At 31.1% G+C, this 19,549-nt stretch overlaps 2 protein-coding genes across 2 annotated transcripts; one reads left to right on the top strand and one right to left on the bottom strand.

The window, feature by feature from the left end:
- Window positions 1-1,051: 1,051 nt before the first annotated feature.
- LOC118189428 (uncharacterized) lies at window positions 1,052-3,776 on the bottom strand. The gene is made up of 2 exons (XM_035360024.2): window positions 3,618-3,776; window positions 1,052-1,456 (listed from the first exon to the last, which is right to left on the bottom strand). Exons 1-2 carry the CDS (start codon window positions 3,624-3,626, stop codon window positions 1,130-1,132), a joined length of 336 nt encoding a protein of 111 aa, XP_035215915.1. The 5' UTR covers window positions 3,627-3,776; the 3' UTR covers window positions 1,052-1,129.
- Window positions 3,777-8,060: 4,284 nt separating this feature from the next.
- Window positions 8,061-14,876, top strand: LOC118189416 (adult-specific rigid cuticular protein 15.5-like). The gene is made up of 3 exons (XM_035360013.2): window positions 8,061-8,152; window positions 10,710-10,811; window positions 14,354-14,876. The coding sequence occupies exons 1-3, from the start codon at window positions 8,141-8,143 to the stop codon at window positions 14,777-14,779; spliced, it is 540 nt and encodes a 179-aa protein (XP_035215904.1). The 5' UTR covers window positions 8,061-8,140; the 3' UTR covers window positions 14,780-14,876.
- The last annotated feature ends 4,673 nt before the right edge of the window (window positions 14,877-19,549 follow it).

The raw sequence follows: 19,549 nt of genomic DNA, 5'->3' as shown, positions 1-19,549 counted from the left end.
ACTATGTTTTCACACTCTTCTATAAATCTACAAAGCTTTCTACTACCTGATTTACTGATTTTCTAAAGACTATTAAATTTAAATGTTTGTGTAATTAAAAGCTGATTTTTGAAATTGCAAAAAGAGGTTTGGATGTTTGTTTTAAAAGATTATTTTAGCATTGTTGAAAACTGAATATTTTAAATTTGATCTCTATTTAGATTTTTTAATGAAGCATTTATTCTTCTGCAGTTTGTTTTCGTAATCAATAATCTAATGTAGTTTTTGTAATCTGTGTTTATGCAATCGATAAATTCAATGCCATTATTATTTTTCGTAATATCATTAGTAAATTTGCTTCATGTGTTGTTCCTAAACATCTCTGACGAAAAATGATAATGTATTATTCTAATTATAAGAGATCCTTACATCTACGACTCCTCTATATTTTTTTACACTTTACAAAAACAGAGAATTACTTGCCTTCATGATGTTTTCATATATTACCTTGAAATGATTAAATTTTTAAGGCAGATATTTAACATGCAACATTTATCACAATTTGGCATAAAAAAACACATGTCCAATTTGTGATCTACCAATGTAAAATTCAAGGATTAAATGTACTTTAATATGCTTGCACCCTTCTCTTTAATAAATTATATCAATATTTTGTTACAGCTTAGTTTTCAGAAAATAAAAATTTTGAAATAGAATTAATACATGTTATTTATTAGCTTTTCCTAATATAAAATATCCATAAAATAATTCTGAGTAATACTGTGTAACCAAGGTCACTTCGCCCATTGAAGTCCATACCTAGTGTGGCATTAGAACCTCATTTAAATGCCAGCAAAACGTAATCAATATGTCTAACATATATATCAATATCTAAACATGCTAATTATTTATTATGTTGCGGGTACACCGTATCCGTTTAGGTCTTGCTTCATACAAATCCTTGCAATAATCAATTTCCAATATATTTGCAAGTATTTATACGTTGCTCTTTTCACAATACCCTATATATTTTTGTAATTTTTTAAAACATATTCAGTAATAATTTTTAAAATGAAGTATTAAAACAATTTATTATTATTTTCGAAAGGTAACATGAACAAAATTAAATTGAGCAATCAGTAGCTAGCTTTCATTTAAGAATTGTTTTGACCACTCCAGGTGAAGCAATTATTCCAGCGTTAGGAATGCCAAGTGGAGAGATGATTCCACTGCTGAGACTCAGAGGAGAAGCTCCGATAATGCCATTTCCAATGATCCCATTACTAAGAAGCAAGGGAGATCCACCCCAAAGTCCGGTTGTTCCAATCACCCTTCTCTCGGTGGTTATGGCACCGGGAATGCCGACAACAGAGCTAGTGGAGACAGCTGACGGGACCAAAATTCCAGAATTCCACAGTCCAGGTGCAACTAGAGTTGCGGCATGAGCAGCTGCAACAACAGCAAAAAAGACGGCGATCTGAAAGACAAAAATATAAAGGCCCTTTAACAATTTTTAAAATTTATAGCATATTTTTATTTGTCTTTGTGGGGGTAATGGTTAACACACTCGGCGCGTATTCGAGAGGTCCAAAGTTCCAGTCCCGGCGACGGCAATGCTCATTTTTCATGTCTACTGTTTCAAATAATACTAATGACTGTACATTGGTGTACGAACTAAAAGGTGGTGGATGATGATTCTTCACCACTAGAATTTGGCGACTGGATCTTCTAATCCCCACTCGTCCTTTAAAAGGGGAAGCATGTATATAAGGTATTTCTTTCCTCCTTCCAGCATGCCTTCGTGGTGTAACGTTTAGCACACTCGGCGCGTATTCGAGAGGTCCAGGGTTCAAGTCCTGGCGAGGACACTGTTCATTTTTCAAGTATCCTGCTTCAAAGTAACCTAATGATTCTACATTGCAGCATTCTAATTCCAACATAAGCAGTCAATAACTCTAAGCAGTCAATAACTTAATATCGTCGTTACATTTTTATGCTAACTACTTGGTAATATCAAAAATGAAGTGGCTGCACACGTTATATTTTTAATATTATTCCTAGAGTCACTTTTCTTATTACAGTGTTTTTTCAAACACAGTGTTTCACGAAAATATTTTCAACATGAAGGTTGGAAGGATTTTTTAAATTACGGTTTAAATTTTGATGTGGTCATCAAATAGAAAATAGAAAAAATTGCTAAACATTCCATTAGACTTTAAAAAGCAGAGAAGCTCTATTCTTTTACCCGCAAATTTCGTCAAATTATTTAAGAAACAATTTACTAACTTTAATGTCCAAACTGCAAAATGTTCTGACTAAATTTAAGTAGCACTTACAAAACAACAGTAACTTATTTCGTAGATCACTGTTTCTGTATAATATAAACCAACATTTTTAGCATAGGTTTTTAGCTGCTCTGATGGATACTTTAATTAAAACTTTGCACCTTTTGTACCTTTTACATGCAAAATATAGAAACTTTCTTTATTCCTCTAGCAAGAAACATTTTACAAATCGAAATTCTCTGGCACTTGAATTAAAGATCTTATTTTTTTCAGATCTTCACTCTCAATTATTAAGAATTCTTCCCCAAATTTTCTTCTTTATTATGACAAACTTTGTAACCTATTATACGGTTTTATGTTAAAACTTTAATTGAATAATACTTTTAGCTAATTTTTTATGCACTCTGTATATATAATTTCCGAAACAGGTTTCATACGTAATATGATAGATAAATTTCAGGAAGTTTTTTTAATCCACAAACAATTATTCATTACTTAAACAGATTTAAACACAAATATTATTTGAAGTGTAAGCCTAACAATCAAAACCTTGAAAATTACAGCTTTAGGTTGTTCCATACGTATTTTATTTAAATTTTGGATAATAATAATTTTTCGAAATAATTTTGCTGTTATGCAAACTTTTTCACAAAACTCCATCCTTATTAATTATAATCTCATCAAAGATGGGTATACTTCGAAATAACGTCGTAAATTTCATATAACCTTAATAAGTTAATCTATTAAAATAAATATAACAAAAATCCATCCTTACTAATTATCTCATTCAAACTAAATAATCACGCAAAGCTACTACGGCTTCTTCTAACTATAATAGTTTAATATACTTCTAACTATAATAATTTTTCTTCTAACTATAATAAGCAAGTAAATCGTGAACCTAAAATTTACATTAAAAATTTTTACGAGCCAAAAATTAGTGAACTGATACAATTCACGGAAGTATTGAAATCTATAGCTAACAAATGTTGTTCATTTGATTCCCATTTAATATAATATCAAAAAACGCTGTTTTCTGCTTTCCCACTTTATTAAAAGATAATATAAAATAAATTGGCTCAAAGACGTTCATGGCTCACAAATTAACGGTAATAATTTTTAGCATCACTTAAGAGTCGTTTATGAAACCAAATACATACTATTTAAACAAATACTTATACATAAAAACTGTGAATGAATGATGAACCTACAATGAATTTCACGAGTTCTTGAACAAGACGTTTCTTTAGTATATTTGTTCATTGGCATTTTATGCAAAATTATAGGTAATAATCACAATACATCTAAAACTTATGTTTCTAAAAAATCTGCAAAAAAGATTTAATGTCTTACCTTAATCATTTTCAGATGTAGCTAAGCTAGGCTAACAACAAGGATGAGTAATATCTTCATAATCTCAGGTATAAGTTTATATACCTTTTGACAACCTTGAAAATTCAGGGGTGCGAGAGATGCAGGAAATGTTCAACGAAAGGTTGTTTACATGCCACACCTTCCAGTCCTCTCGAAGGCCACTAGAATGCGTTTAATGAATAACGCAGTGGTCCATAGAGCAACTGAATTGTAAAATTGCATCAGCCATTTTCTCTGAAGGCAGAAGGAGGTAGAAAATGATCTAGAAATGTTTTTCTTTACTGAATCACCCAATTATTTATAAATGAAGAAATATTATACCTTATTGACATTAAGAAACCCTTTCTAGAGGCGTAGGTTATCTACGATATGTTTTTAAACTTATTGTTAAGCATGAGACTGATACTGAATATTAACAAGATGAATGAAATGTAAACAAAACAAACATGTCCGCCATCCGCAAAATTCATTAGGCTTAGCTGCACTTAAACAGCTTTTAAATTGTTAATAATTCTACAAATATTGCTTTCAGATTTACTAAAGGCATAAACACCTTAACCGGAAAATAAGAACAACATAATTCAATCATTTTTAAAGCAGAAAATGCACAATTTACAAACATATAAGAGTAAAGAAACTGAGATCACTGAGCCGAGTAACAGATTGGATATATACTTTTGGTGCGGCCGATTGCGACCAAAATACGAGGTGCACATCGACATGTTATAGCAGTCCTATATACAAAATTTCATTGTTCTGAGGCTACTCGTTTTTGAGTTATGCGAGATACATGTGTACGTACGCACAGACGCCACGAAACATTCCCTTTAGAATTCATTTTAAATTAGTTTTACAATTTTTTGGGGGGTAAAGAGTCTTTTATCCTGCCCTTACGTACAGATGTCACGCAAAAACATCGTTAAATTGCATTCGATAGCGGTGAAAATGGATATTTGCGTTGAACTATGATGCCTGAAACTTTTCGCGATTACAATACTTCCTTTTTACTTCGTACAAGGAAGTAAAAACTGAACTCACACCGAGTGGGGTGACAAAGTGGGTATGCATATGTATATCTTTGATGCAGCCGATTGCAACTAAAAAGGGAGGTGCACAACTACATGTTATAGCAGTCCCATATACAAAATTTCAACTTTCTACGACTATTCGTTTTTGAGCTACGCGAGATACATACCTACAGACGCCATGAAAAAAAATATTTCCTGAATCTATTTTACGATCGTTTTGAAACAGAGAGTCTTTATTCTGTACGTACGTACAAATGTCGCGCGAAAACATCTTTCAAATAGGTTCGAGAGCGGACAAAATGGATTCTTTTGTTGAAATTATGATACCCGAAATTTTTCGCGATTGCAATACTTCTTTTACTTTGTACAAAGAAATAAAAGTCAACAAAAAATAACAAAAATGACTTCAAGCCCTGTACAAAATCTAATGAAATAAGGTATAAAGGTGTTTTTCTAAAATGCTTTCTTAATTAGGCAGGAAAATGTAAAGTATATTTTTAACTAGCTTTTACAATTTTCTTAATGAAGTTCTAATATCTGTTAAAACATTTTGCTGGTTTTTTTATCTTGACCCACCATTCATTTTAACTTAACTTACTCTTTTATTTTTACGTAATATTTATGTCATAATATTTTAAGGGATTTAAATAATTGATATACTTTACTAACAGTTTGATTGTAATAATGACAATAAAACAATTTCATTATCTGAATGATGTTTTGTCTTTTACTCTTAAAATTCTTTTGTACAAGTCTTCAGACATGAAATATTTCCACTCTAAATTTTAAAAAAAATTTGAGAAATATTTCCCAATAGTTTTACTAAAGTAGGACGTACCTATGAAATACTTCTCAAAACAATTATTTTGAAGACGAATTTATAGGTGGTCAATTCATTCAACTAGCAAATGGATGATCCGCAGTGATTATAATGGCGCATTTCATTTTTCACATTTCCTTTTACGCTAAAACGTAGTGGCCGGCGAGTTTTGGTCAAATATGTCTTGTGTCTCTCTCCAGATGTATCTCTCAAATACGTATTTTCATAATTTAGACGTTGACACTTCCAGTTAGTAATTGCGAAATGGCGCATTTCGATTTTTAGCCTTCTTCCTCCGTAAAGACTGTATTCTGTATAGTAATGCCGACCTAAAATATAGAAGATGATAGCTAGTTGTGACCGTTTTACAGTATACTGCGTTTCGTGCTTTTCTGCTGTTTCCCTTTAAAGACTGGGGATGTAAGGAACTATCGTATTTCCCCGCACATATTTTCGTTGTGTAAGTGGTTAACATTTCCAATCAGCAAGTGGAAAGTTGGTTGAAATTCTGGGGCAGGAGACAGTTGATTTTCATGTTTTCTGGATTCGGGGAAGATTCCTTTCATATGTTAACCCAGTGTATGAGATAAATATTCACATATAATAGCTCAAAATTTTATATCGCACATTTAATTTCGCAAAGAAATGTATTCTGGGAGAAGTTTAATTAAAATTATTTTAATATATTCTTTCGTATCCATAATAAGAGGAAAAATAACTATAATATTCAACCATGTATATAACATTTCAATTGATTATGGTATGAGATATTGTTTTTTAAACAGTAATAATAATAATGAAGTAAAGTACATTCAAAACTACCTCCAAATTCTGCTCGGCAATTCCGAAGAGATGGAGAATGAGACACATGCCGAAGCATATAAAGGGGAATAAAATTAAATGTAATAAATGAAATAGTAATGAGAATGTAATAAATGTTATTTTAGGTCTTTCATTATTTCATTATTAATGTTTAATTATTCTTTCTTAATTTTGTATTCCTGCTCTCTTTTTTAAAGCTTTGCCTAAGGCATTAAATTATAGAGGCACAGTTTTGGCTTTCTGTAAATCAGTAAACAGAAGGCTTGTCAAATAAATATAAGAAAAGAGATTTAAAGCAAAATGTAATTTGAAAAATATAAATACAAATGGGTGTATGTATTGAACTTTCCGTTTTTAAAACTAAAAACTGAAAATTACGGCTATAGTTGCAGATTCTGTCGTTGCATTTTATATAGAAACAATCTGAAAGGTAAATCATTAAAATGAGCTTGTTCCTTATTTCAATTAAATTCAGATCAGGAAAATTCTGAGTGCGATACTTTACTTCATTAATAAACATCGCATAAAAACGCTAAGTATGTCTCTTCTTCTGCCACACTATTCCGAATAAGACAGGGAAACTAATAAACTCCAAGATCCGACTAAAATCTCTGAAAAGAAAGACAGGTTTGTAGATACATTAGGATTTTTTTTCGAAGCCAGAGAAATGAAAAATTAGCAAACGCCTTCGCTGGGAATCGAACCACGAAACTCTGGAATACCAGCCCTGCGTGCAGAACCACTACACCACGAAGGCACGCTGGGAAAAACGGGAGAAATACCTTACATGTTCTTTGAATATGGAAAAGCTCACAAAGTTATTTGTATAAGAGAAGGGATGCCTTCATGGAGGACTCGCTAACGAAAACTGGTTTGCATTCATGTTACATAATAGGAAATCGCGAAACTCAGCCATGCAGATAGCCCATTCTGAGTACCTGGGTTCGAACCCAGGTATTCAGAAGTCTCTACTCCGTTGACCAGTGGAGGTGCAACAAGAAAAAAGCAGCTTTTACTTAATCTTCAAAATTACTGTTTGTTTGTATTTTAGAATACTAACGTTAAAATAATTTTAAGTGTCTGAAATCAATACCTTTAATGGCAAAGCTTCCGTAACTCAAGTTATATAGAAGAATAAATATTTATTTATTTGTAATGATTAATATGCTTCGTTGGCCAGTTGCTTCACATATTATTATTCTATTAACTTCAAGAAATCCCATTATTAAGTAAATGAAATTTAAGTTCGGTATTTTGCCTAAGGCAACTTTAGTAACACAGCTTACAGTGACAGTTTTATTGAAGGGAAAACCAATTGATTAGTAAATGAATAAAAAAGTTTCTAAAGCATTTTACGTTTAACCTACAAATGTGTTAATAATTATTAAAAAAATCAGCGGTATTAAATATAAGTAATCCAAATACTAATCTAATATTCATTAACGTTGATACAATTCAGAAAAAAATATACAGAGACCGAGATTTAATACAATAAATACATGTTTAAAATTCAAGGACGTGAATACGACCGTGAATCAGGAAGAAATGATTCTCTTCGTGTTGTTTAGCTTTCTAGCATCCAAGCTTATTTTTGTTGAGCATCAAATGAAAAAGAGAACGGAAGTCAAAGGTTAAAAAAATGCGAAAACAAACGGAATAATTGGCATGCATCACGCGTTTTATAAGTAATTTTATTCAGGTGCCCAACCCTCTTGAGAGTGTTCCATTGATCTCATTGACCTTGTGGAAAGCCTTGACTCTTAGTATATAAACCATTACCTGGTGTTCTGTCATCAATTGGGTTACGAAGTCACTAAATCGTAACAGCGAAAATGATTGCCAAGGTAAGAACTTTTCCTTCTCCAGGTTATTAAAAGACCGCTATTATATCATTTCACATGTGACCTTAGATTTGGATAACACTGTCTCGAAACAGCAAAGATTTAAAAAAGTGTGTAATGCAGATTTTCTATTAAAAAGTTTCAACTGATTAACTGAAAAATTTTATAGGATATTATTTAAGATATTTTGTATTTTAAAAATGAAGTAACTAACAATAATATCAATAACATCAGGAATGCCGGTATGCAAGATGTTTCGCAGTGAATGCAAAAAACGTCAAGCTTTTCATATATTATTTTATCTCCGATACTGACGGATATCTATCGGTACTGACGAATGCATGATAATATATATATATATATATATATATTTTATATCTGACGTACATAAGCATACAGTAAAATTATATTAGATTCAGAGAGCTCTTGCAGGGGATCCAACTTTTGCTCCTATACGGGATTAAGACAGAACGTATACTTTGGCGACTTAAACTCTTTACATTTTTACAAGAGTATATTTTTACTCTCTTTCTTTAGGTTTTTATTTCATTTTACTGATATCAATAACCATGCTCTGAAATAATTGAACACGAGTTATTTGAAGGTAGTAGTACACTTTATGAACGTTGCTTGTACGAAACAAAATTTTGTAAAGAGTCTTAATACCTTAATCGCAGACATATGAAAAATAAAAAAATGCTAATATGAATGCAGTTTTCCGCTTTCTGTGCTTATATTTTAAGATTTAAAACTAACATAAATTAATAGTGATATGAATTTTCCTGAGGAACAAACAAACATCAAATCAGTTTCTCTAATCTTCAATAACTTTGTTGATATTTTAAAAAACTAAAAAAATAAATATTATTCCGTTCAGTTTCTATCTACTGCTTCATTACCTTTATATTGAAAAATGTTAATTTCCAAATTATTTACTAAAGCATTTTTACCATCATCCTGCTAAAATCACTCAGGTTGGTTTACCATTCCCATAGCTTCAGTTTCCAAATGCCGATGCTTATATCTTCCCAAGGTTTATATAGTGCTTATTAGAATCCCTGAAGCAGTTCCATATATTGCAATACACGTAACTGCTTGAATTAAACCAACTTAAATTAAATATAATATGTATCTCACATAACTCAAAAACGAGTAGCCTTAGAACGTTGAAATTTTGTATATGGACTGCCTCCCTTTTTGTTGCAATAGGTCCCACCAAATGTATATATATAAATAAACCCATTCCGTTACACCGTTCTGTGACACCATTCTTTTTATTCTTATATGCTGGTAAATTGCGAATTTTTTGCTTTAAAAAAGTGACTGAAATATGTTGTTCTTATTATTTGAATTATGTTGTTCCAATTAAGGTTTTTAATGTCTTTAGTTAATCTGCATGCAGTAGTTGTAGAATTTCAACAGTTTAAGTTGTGATTAGCCTAACTAGGCCGCCATTTGTTTATATTTGAAACGCTTAGTTTAATAAAAAATAGGTCAGTCAACAACTTCAGTGTCTTTTTGCCGAGTGAGATCAAAAGTAAACTTTCAATTTTGTGCACCAAAAAATCTGTCTTCCTACCTGCAAGTCGAATTACTTGTCTTAGCGTAGAAATTCTAATTTAAATTGCAAAAGTTTTTTAAACTGGTTTTAGTGTTTTTACAGTTTTTCTAATGAAGACGCTCTGAGTTTTTATACATTTTTGCTTTGCTGCGAAGTGAGAAAATTAATTGAGTAAAAAATATACGTCTATTGAAATTCTAGGAAATAAATTTAAAAGAAATGCAGTAAAAATTGTGTATTGTTTAATATTCCGTACAAAGATGTCATGTGGTATCCTATCCACACCGGTTTTTTACTTTTTATCTAGCTGTTTTGCACTATTTTAGAAAAAATATGAAAATAAAAAACTGAATTATTTACATATCTCTAATATATTCATTATTAAACAATAGTGCAATTAACGAGTTCTTTTATTTTAAAACGGGCTTTTAGTTTATCCTTTAAAAGTGGGAGCTTATATTAAGCAGCTAAGATTTTCTTCTCGTTGCCAATCAGACTGAAATTCTTGAGAAATGCTTCTAATAAAACACTGGAAAATTCACACAAACGTTCATGAGCAGCAAACATTTATCATTCATTAAAATTGCAAGCTTTTACAATGGCTCGCAATTAGGCAAACATTCTTTTTAAAAGTAACATCTATAAAACAATAAAATATGGAAAAGTCTATTTTCCTGGAATCACTAAATTATTATTTATGGACGTATATTTTACATACAATTACAAGACTTTTAAGAGTAGAAAGTATAAGAGTACAACTTGCGCATATCATAAAAAACATTAATTAGAATTAAGGTACTACATTCCCAGTCAAGTACTTTACTTTCTCATTACTTTTAAGGAAATAATGATTGCAAAATAACCTTGCACAAAGTTGCTCCATATGTTATTAAGGATTTTATACCTAACATAAAATTAATCAAAAACACTTATAAAAATTACATGGTAAAAAAGACGGGGATTTCTTACAAAATAAAATATTTTGCCTTTTTTTTATAGGTTGCTGTTTTCTGCGTTGTATTCGCAGCTGCCAATGCGGCCGCTCTTCTTTCTGCTCCAATCCTTAGTACGGGAATCAGTACTTCCTCTAGACAGCAAGATGTGAGTATGAATTAAAATTAATATAAATAAATAAATCTGAAGGCTTTCAGATTTTATGTTAAGCCCAAAGGGACTTTTTTTAACGTTTTGTGTGTTTATTTATTAAATATCACGTTCTTGGCACTTAAACCATAAAATTAAATTCAACAGCAATATCGCAAAATAATTTAAAAACAGCATATCTTTAGAATTTCCGCTACACAGTCTCGCTTTCTGGAGATAAAAATGTTGTTTATTCGTACAGTTTTGCCATTGCTCGCTTTGAAATCGTTGAGTTTGTTGATCAAAAATTCGTTAAAGTTTTACAAAATATCAAATAGATAATAAAACAAATTCCAAATTTGGGCTTCCAGATGCTTGTATTCGAATGGAGGACTACGTTATTCAAACTTTTGTGTCTCTAGGTACCGCTGTTTTTCCACAGTGCGAGAAACATACATACATTCATGCAGATTCTTCGTTATTTAATTTATTTAAACAGAATGCAGAGCTCTAATATTTGGTGGCAATAGTTTGAAAAGTGAAACCCGGTTTATAGTGAACCAATGCATAATGCCGAAACGAAATTAGTAGCCCTTATGGGAAAATTGCTCCTTTACGCTAATGAATAAAAAAAATTCTGTGTACGTTTTTAAGTTATGCATCTATACGTGACTGAATATATAAGTGCAAAATGTGTATCTTATTTTTTAAAAAAAGTTAATATTTACGTTCAGTCTAATACATATTTATCAAGCCCATTCTCTGCCTTTTATACATTGATTAGAAATACAGGAATTATAATATTTGATTAAAATTATTAGATAATCATTAATAATTAGCTCGGTGTCGGTGTCGGTGTATTTAATTATGGCAAAGCACACTAGGGCTATCTGCCTAAGAGGAGGGATGCCTTTCGTGGAGGACTTTCTAAGGGAAACTGGCTCGTATACACGTTACACATGGGGAAAACCACGAAAACACCCATGCAGCCAGCCCGTTCGCGGGATTCGAACCTCGGACCGAACTACCAGTGTTCAGCGACTTTACCGCTCGGCCACTGGTGGGCTAATAATTAGCTCAAAATAATAATTATTATCTCAAATTAAATAAATATATCTATTAAGTGATTAGTCATTAGCTCAAATTAAGGAAAATTATCAAGTGTGTGCATAAATAGACTTTTATTTTGCAGCAATGGGGCATTTATCAAGTGTTTTATTGAAACATCGATATATTGAATCTTAATGCCTCAATTTTTCCATTCGTCGTCTGAACTGACAATTATATTTAAAGCAAATATTTTACTTAAATTATTCCAATAATTTTTCTAAGAAAAAAAATCTGAATTTTTAACTTTCTGTCGCACGTTTATATCCATGTAAAACACATATGCCTCACGATTGCTTATAAAATTTATAATTTTTATATCATTGTTCAATAAATATCGCACTAAGATTTAAATTTTAAACTGAAACTTTAGTGATCATAAAGTGGCATTATATATTAAATACTTGACTTGCCACACCAGCAGAAGTATAATCTGTTAGTGTACAAAAAATGTGTTAAACGTATATGGCTTTATTTTAATATTTAAAATAGTATATGAATACTCCGCTTAATTATAACAGAGAGAAAAAAAATAAGTATGATTATACTAACCATGCACGCTTACATGCATAAATCTATAATAAACATAAAATTCAAAATTTATTTGCAAAATAATTTTATGATTATTAAAAGTCATACTCTTTTTATTTCACAAATCACCTTCGTGAAATAAAAGTAATGTGAAACTTTAGTTTGGAAGATAAATTAGAGATCTTAGTTATGTCATTGAAACATTTCTGAGAAACAGCAAAGTGTCCGGCCACATACATTGTAAATTAATTGAATTTGTTATATATTTATTAATATCTCTTTATTTATTAAACTTACTTGATTCCTTCTTCCAGAATTCGAAATTTAGGCTTAATCTAAATATAATTCGCACATTTTTATGATTTATTTTTTAAAAAATTTTAATATTTTTATAAATTTTCCAAAAAAAATGAATTATATAATCTATAAAATTTTTACCATCATCTTAAAGTAGATGTATTTCTAAGCATACCTGCAAAAAAATTAGTTTTTTATTCAAAAATCTCCTAAGATATCCGTGAATTTACCTTTTGGCGAGTTATGAAATAAGCGATAATAACGAAAATGTGATTTACGCACGTTGTTAAAAATTATTTGAAAAACGAACGATAACTTTTTCCCCCTCGTTTACAGTGAAAAAAAAAAAAAAAAGAAAAGGAAAATAATTTACTATAAATTAAGAAATTTTGCCCTTCTTGGCGAAAACTGAAAAAAATACGCCAAGATAAATTTTTGATATTTCTCCGTAAATATCTCACCAAAACTTGCAAAATTTAATATTTAGGCATAATTTGAGTCGTAGAATTGAAATATGGAAAAACACTTGCATGTCATTTCAGAAAAAGCCGCATTTTATGTCAAAATACCTATACTAGAACAGTTGTATATGTAAATCTAATATATATCCTAAGTTGCGTTTTCGAGACATGAAAAACGCAATTTAAATTTCGTCAATCGACCCAGTAGAACAGAAGATAGATTAGCTGTCCTTTTTAGTCCAAAGGGATTTGAATCCCGAAGGACTATTAGTTTCGTTTTGGCATTTTGCGTCGGACTCATAAATGTCGGTTCACTTTTCAAACTGTTCCCACAAAATGTTAGAGTCCTGCATTATATTTGAAGAAATTAAATAAGGAAAAATCTGCATAAATGTATGTATATTTCTCGTATTGTGATAAAACAACGGTACATAGAGTCATCGAATTTTGAATAACGTAATCCTCCAACGAATATGAGCATGTGGAAGACCAAATTTGAAATTTGAAATTTGTTTTATGATCGATTTCCTATTTTTTAAAACTTTGACGAATTTTTGATTAACAAACTCAAGGATTTCAAAGCGAGCAATGGCAACGTTGTGCAGAAAAAACATTTTTATCTCCAGCGCGTGAGTCTCTGTATCGGAAATTCTAAAGATAGGCTCGTTTTAAAACTATTTTGCGATATTGCTGTTGCACTGGATCTTATGGTTTAAGTGCGAGGAACATGATATTTAATAAAGAAAGGTAACACACAAAATGTTAAAAAACGCCCCTTTGGACGTAATTTAAAATCTGAAACATTTCAGATTTCTTTTTTCTTTTTTTTTTTTTCTCCTGAGCAGTGTACCTTTCTAACGTTAAGAATATACATAATGAAAAGAGGCGCAAGAAATCTAAAGATGTAGACATTTTTTATGTCAAAAACTCTTTGTCCTAAAATAAGAGATTATAACCAAGTTACCAATATTTAACACATTCGGTGCTACGTTTATTTAAATTGATTTTTTTTATCATTAGAATTATTTTATAATAGAAAATTAAACGATGTAGAAAGAACCTACATATTTTAGAAAAACTTGTTTACACAATGGTCACTATCAAGTAAGCATTGGTATAAAATAAATATCTAAACATATTTAAAACTCCAAATTTTTCATTTAGACCCTTGGGAATTACGCCTTCGGCTATGACATTGCCAACGGTGCAGGAGCCACCAACTCCAGATCTGAAGTAGGAGACGCCCTTGGAAATAAGAAAGGAGCCTACACCATAACTGACATCGACGGCCGAGCTCGCAGAGTGGATTACGTCGCAGACGCCTTAGGTTTCAGAGCTTCTGTCAAGACCAACGAACCCGGCACCGCTCTTAGTGCCCCTGCTGCCGCCATGATAGCAAGTCCCTATGCTCCACCCGTTGCTCCCGTCGGTCCTGCAGTAGCTGCTGCTCCGGTTTTAGCTGCACCAGTCCTAGCAGCTGCAGCTCCTGTTGCTGCTTACAGCAGTGTCATCGGACATAATGCTGCCATTGGCATTCCTGCTGGACTTGGACTATGGGGGACCGGAATCAGCAAATCTGTTCTTCTATAAATTTAGAATCTCTTAGCTACCGATATTATGTATAAGGAATTCAAATAGAAAATTAAATAATTGCAAAAATCTTTTAAATAAATATGATAGTTTTTATTTCTTGCTTATCTTTCTTGTGTTTTGTTCTTAAAACTCTTGCTTCCGGTGTTTTTTTCGTGCAATGTCCAAACATAATGAGCAAAAGGTTATAAATGTATTAGCATAAGCACAAATGTACAAAAGAAGGAACTTTTAGAAAATATTCGAGTCTGTATCTTTCTTGCGTCTCGTGTATATTTGAATCGTGAAGTTCCTTTAATTTTAATAGAAGAAAACATTAACTATGTTCCTGCAAAATCAAATACATTTATTTTATGAAGATTTTCTAGTAGATTAATTTTGCATTTATTTGTCATAATTTGCATCTCAAATAAATCATGCATTTGCAAATCATGATGGAATTTTAAACATCTCTTCAAAGTTTTCAACTGTCGATACACTGGTTACAAATAGTTCTTAACAGTATGATAAGATTTCTGAGCATAAAGTTTGCTTATTTGCCTTAATACAGTTACAATGATTACGTTTTGTGGTAATAGTCACTCTCTCTGCGAAAAGTCTTGGTCTGCAAATTCAAACATTGCTTTGTAATTTTGCATCAAGAACTTTTATATGATATTAGTTATAAAATATTCAATTTACCTAAAAGTTATGCTATTTCATTATTTGAATTTCAAACAAAATTCACAGACTAAGTTTTTGCAAGTATAAAAATATTATGTGTGCTTAAGAAGCTAAAAATTAGCAATGGGAATGGACGAAATATGAGTAAATTTTCATTCCTTCACCTGAAGAAGAAGGTTCTGTTTAACCTTTGAAACTATAGTCCTACAAACTTACTTACCTAAAGCGGATTTTTTTTTCTCATTCATTTCATTCTCACTCATTTTCTGTAGCATTTGTTCTTCTGGGTGTTCGTTATGTTATACCACACTTGATTAACAGTGAATAGTATAAAAAGGAGTTTCAGGATTCTTTTAACGTATTTATGAATGCCTCTTAAATGAATTTTATCAACAATTTCTAAATTTCTATATTTAAACAAACATTCGTTATTTCTTAACTAATATTAAATGTGTGTGGTGTATGTAAATGAATGTCGTGTAATCGCGTTTGGTAATATGTACTGGAACTAAATCTACTTCCTTTCTTAGTATTCGTTATTTAAAACAGTATCCACTATAAATGAAGAATGCTAAAGGATGCTCTTGAACGAACTGCTCTCATTTAAAACTGTCTGATAATCCACTTCATTTTACATTATAGGGTGAGAAAAATACAAAATTACGTATGCATTTTTATAATTCATTTTTAATAAAATTTATTTCAAATGCCAAACGCATATTTAAACATCCATAAAAGTTTAATTCAGGATGAAATATTTTGGAATAGAGTTGTTTTTCGCATGCGCATACAATATATGGTCATATTTAATTATTATTTATTGATTTATGTATGAACTGAAAGAATTGATTGAACTTCTATCATCCTGTCATCCTAATTTTGAAAATCTGACGTCTGAGATAAAGGTAATACAACGGAGATTATACTGAAAATCCGCTGACTAGAAATTGAAATAAAGAGCTATAGCTTACATCAATATGATGAGCTCAAAAAAGTGACCAAGAAAAAAAATAATTTATTTACAAAATATAGAATTTTTTGCATTTATTTAAAATAATGCATTTGTTTCAATGTTTAAGGTCACTAAATAATTTTGGAAAAAGTTAAATACTCAGTCCTCTATTTTAGATACCATTAGGAGTTTTTCCCTTCCCTGTATGACAAAGAGCACTCAGAAACATAATTTGCTAAATTTTCTCCTTGTTTCATATCTTCGCAATTCAGTACAAAGATCTATTCAGTACAAAGTAATAGTATTACTATTTTATGTATCTATTACTATGCCTTTGTACTTCGCAATTCAGTACAAAGGCATAGTAATAGATACATAAAATGATTAAAAATTAGCATATTTTCAAGTTTATTAACCTTGTAAAAATTTTCTTGCAACATTTGAAACATGGATGAATTATAACAAATTTACAAGAGGCAACTGAGCACCTGGTAAAATGCTGCCTCTGAGGTTTTTTTAATGTTTAGTCATGTTTTTTTAATTATTAGTGCCTCAGAGTATTGCCTCAATTAGTGCCTCTGATTAACTACTCAGTCGTGAATTTGCTTCTGATTTGAAACCAGCTTGTAAACCTTAACAGCATCTTACAGCATCTAATAAAATCAATTTGTTTCAAATTTTATTCCAGAATTTAATCATAATTTCCTACAATTGTATTGTTCCCCTTAGTTTGAATAACCAATTATTCTAATTTTGTTATTTTTACTGAACTCCTCAATTCTTTTCGCATTTCCTTACCAGGTATCAAATTAAGAAGAGTATTTAAACGGACTAAAAGAGAAAGTCAAACAGAGCGTGATTTCGCTAGCGTAGAGCACGTGGATGTTCTGTCCTTCCTGCTGTTAGTCTTAGTTACTGATACACCTTCTGGTCGTTTATTTAAAGTCTATAACCAGTGTATATTGCTGAGTCAGCCTGTTAATCTTAAGTAGTCCAGCATTCCGCTTTGCCATTTAAAGTTATTGTTAAGTTATTCTTAAGTTCCCACCGCAAGTAGTCGTTGTTACCGTGAGCACGAAGTATGTGCATTTTTGTTAAAGAGTTAAATCAAATAAAAGAACAATTTAAACCCTTTTCCTCTGGGCTGTTTCTTCACACCTGTGCAAGAAGTAGCCTGGCTTATTATAAGGTCGTATCTTTGAAATGATAGCCAAAAGAAAACGATATCCTACAGGATGATCTAACATTCATTAGCACTTTGCCATAAATTACTTTACTGTTTGACGTGATTTTTGTAACACAAACTCTTGACAAAACTCTTCCCATCAAGAACTCTGAATGCCATGGCTTGATATATAACTTCAAACTCTTTACGTATTCTGAATAATTATTTTCCTTCATTTTAAATGGTCGTATTATTTCCCCTTCAAAAAGCTTTAATACAAATGTGTAAATTGGTAGCTACCACGCAGCCCCTTCTCCCCTTGTATTTAGAGGGAGTTTACCTTCTGCTTTCATGTGATCAAAGCTCATATGCAAATCAAGTATGATTAAGACCTTTCCAGGAATCGGTCTTACAAAAAAATTTAATTAAAAAAATTTTTTAACGTTTAGAAATGTTTTGAGAATATAGCACTTTTTTACGTAGCAAAAAGCCATGTATCAGTAACTGCCACAAAATTAAGGATCCGTAAGTATAAGGTTTTGGAATGTTTTGAAACATCAAGATATTTACTGTAAAATAGAAAAACGAGGCAAAATAAAGTGAAATTTTAAATTAAAGTAAAATTTAGTCTTAAACTGCTATTATTTTATAGAAAAATATGTATTTCGATATATATATATACTATATATATATGTGTGTGTGTGTGTGTATGATGTACCAGCTTTTGTCCGGAATAAACAGATTGGTGAAGAATCATAGATGTCTTTGAAGCTCAAATTATCAGACGATAAGTTTAAAAAACAGGATCCATTTATTATTATTCAGGAGGACCCCGATATTGCTTTGCGAGTCCTTTTATAACCTCTGGAAAGGCGGAGCCTCGTCAGCCATTCCAGTTCGCTTTAAATATTTTCAGAACATTCTATAACTGTACGTGTAGAAATGGTGGGAAAAACAACTTGACTACGGGGCTGTGGATTTAATTCCACGTACTTTCAAATAAGAGACCGTCGCCATTAAAAATGAAAAGAACATACAGTTAGAATTTTAAGTGTATTTTTGACTATGGAATTTTATTATTACATATATATATATATCGTTGCGGTCGATTGCAACCAAAAAGGAAGATGCACAACTACATATTATAACAGTCTCATATACGAAATTTCAACTTTCTGAAGTCACTCATTTTTTAGTTATGCGAGATACATGCATACGTACAGACGCCACGAAAAAAAATCTCTTCTGAATCCATTTTAAATCAATTTTGTAATCCGTGTGGGGAACAAGAGTCCTTTATTCTGTCCTTACGTACAGATATCACACAAAAACATCGTTAAATTGTCAAAACGGATATTTTCTTTTAAATATGAAACCTGGGATTTTTCGAGATTACGATACTTCCTGCAAGGAAGTAAAAAGAGTCATTGTAAAACTTGAGTTTTATTCTGTTCACGTAAACAAAAGATTCGATTTCTGAGAAATGCTATTAAATTGTTTGTCTTTCACTAACTCTAGCTACTTTTGCATTCCAAATTCCAATAATATAATTTTTTTCAGATTTATTATAAAATTTACAAAATATTACAAAATATTTTGATATATAACTTCAAACTCTTTACGTATTCTGAATAATTATTTTCCTTCATTTTAAATGGTCGTATTATTTCCCCTTCAAAAAGCTTTAATACAAATGTGTAAATTGGTAGCTACCACGCAGCCCCTTCTCCCCTTGTATTTAGAGGGAGTTTACCTTCTGCTTTCATGTGATCAAAGCTCATATGCAAATCAAGTATGATTAAGACCTTTCCAGGAATCGGTCTTACAAAAAAATTTAATTTAAAAAAATTTTTAACGTTTAGAAATGTTTTGAGAATATAGCACTTTTTTTTACGTAGCAAAAAGCCATGTATCAGTAACTGCCACAAAATTAAGGATCCGTAAGTATAAGGTTTTGATAGGCAGAAGATTAAAAAATCAACTTAAAATC

Source organism: Stegodyphus dumicola, chromosome 4 (assembly GCF_044657685.1).
Source record: "Stegodyphus dumicola isolate Sdum_Otavi_A_Nest chromosome 4, ASM4465768v1".
Lineage (NCBI taxonomy): Eukaryota > Metazoa > Arthropoda > Arachnida > Araneae > Eresidae > Stegodyphus > Stegodyphus dumicola.
Note: the sequence above shows the minus strand (reverse complement) of the source record. Positions and strands in the feature narration are given on the sequence as shown.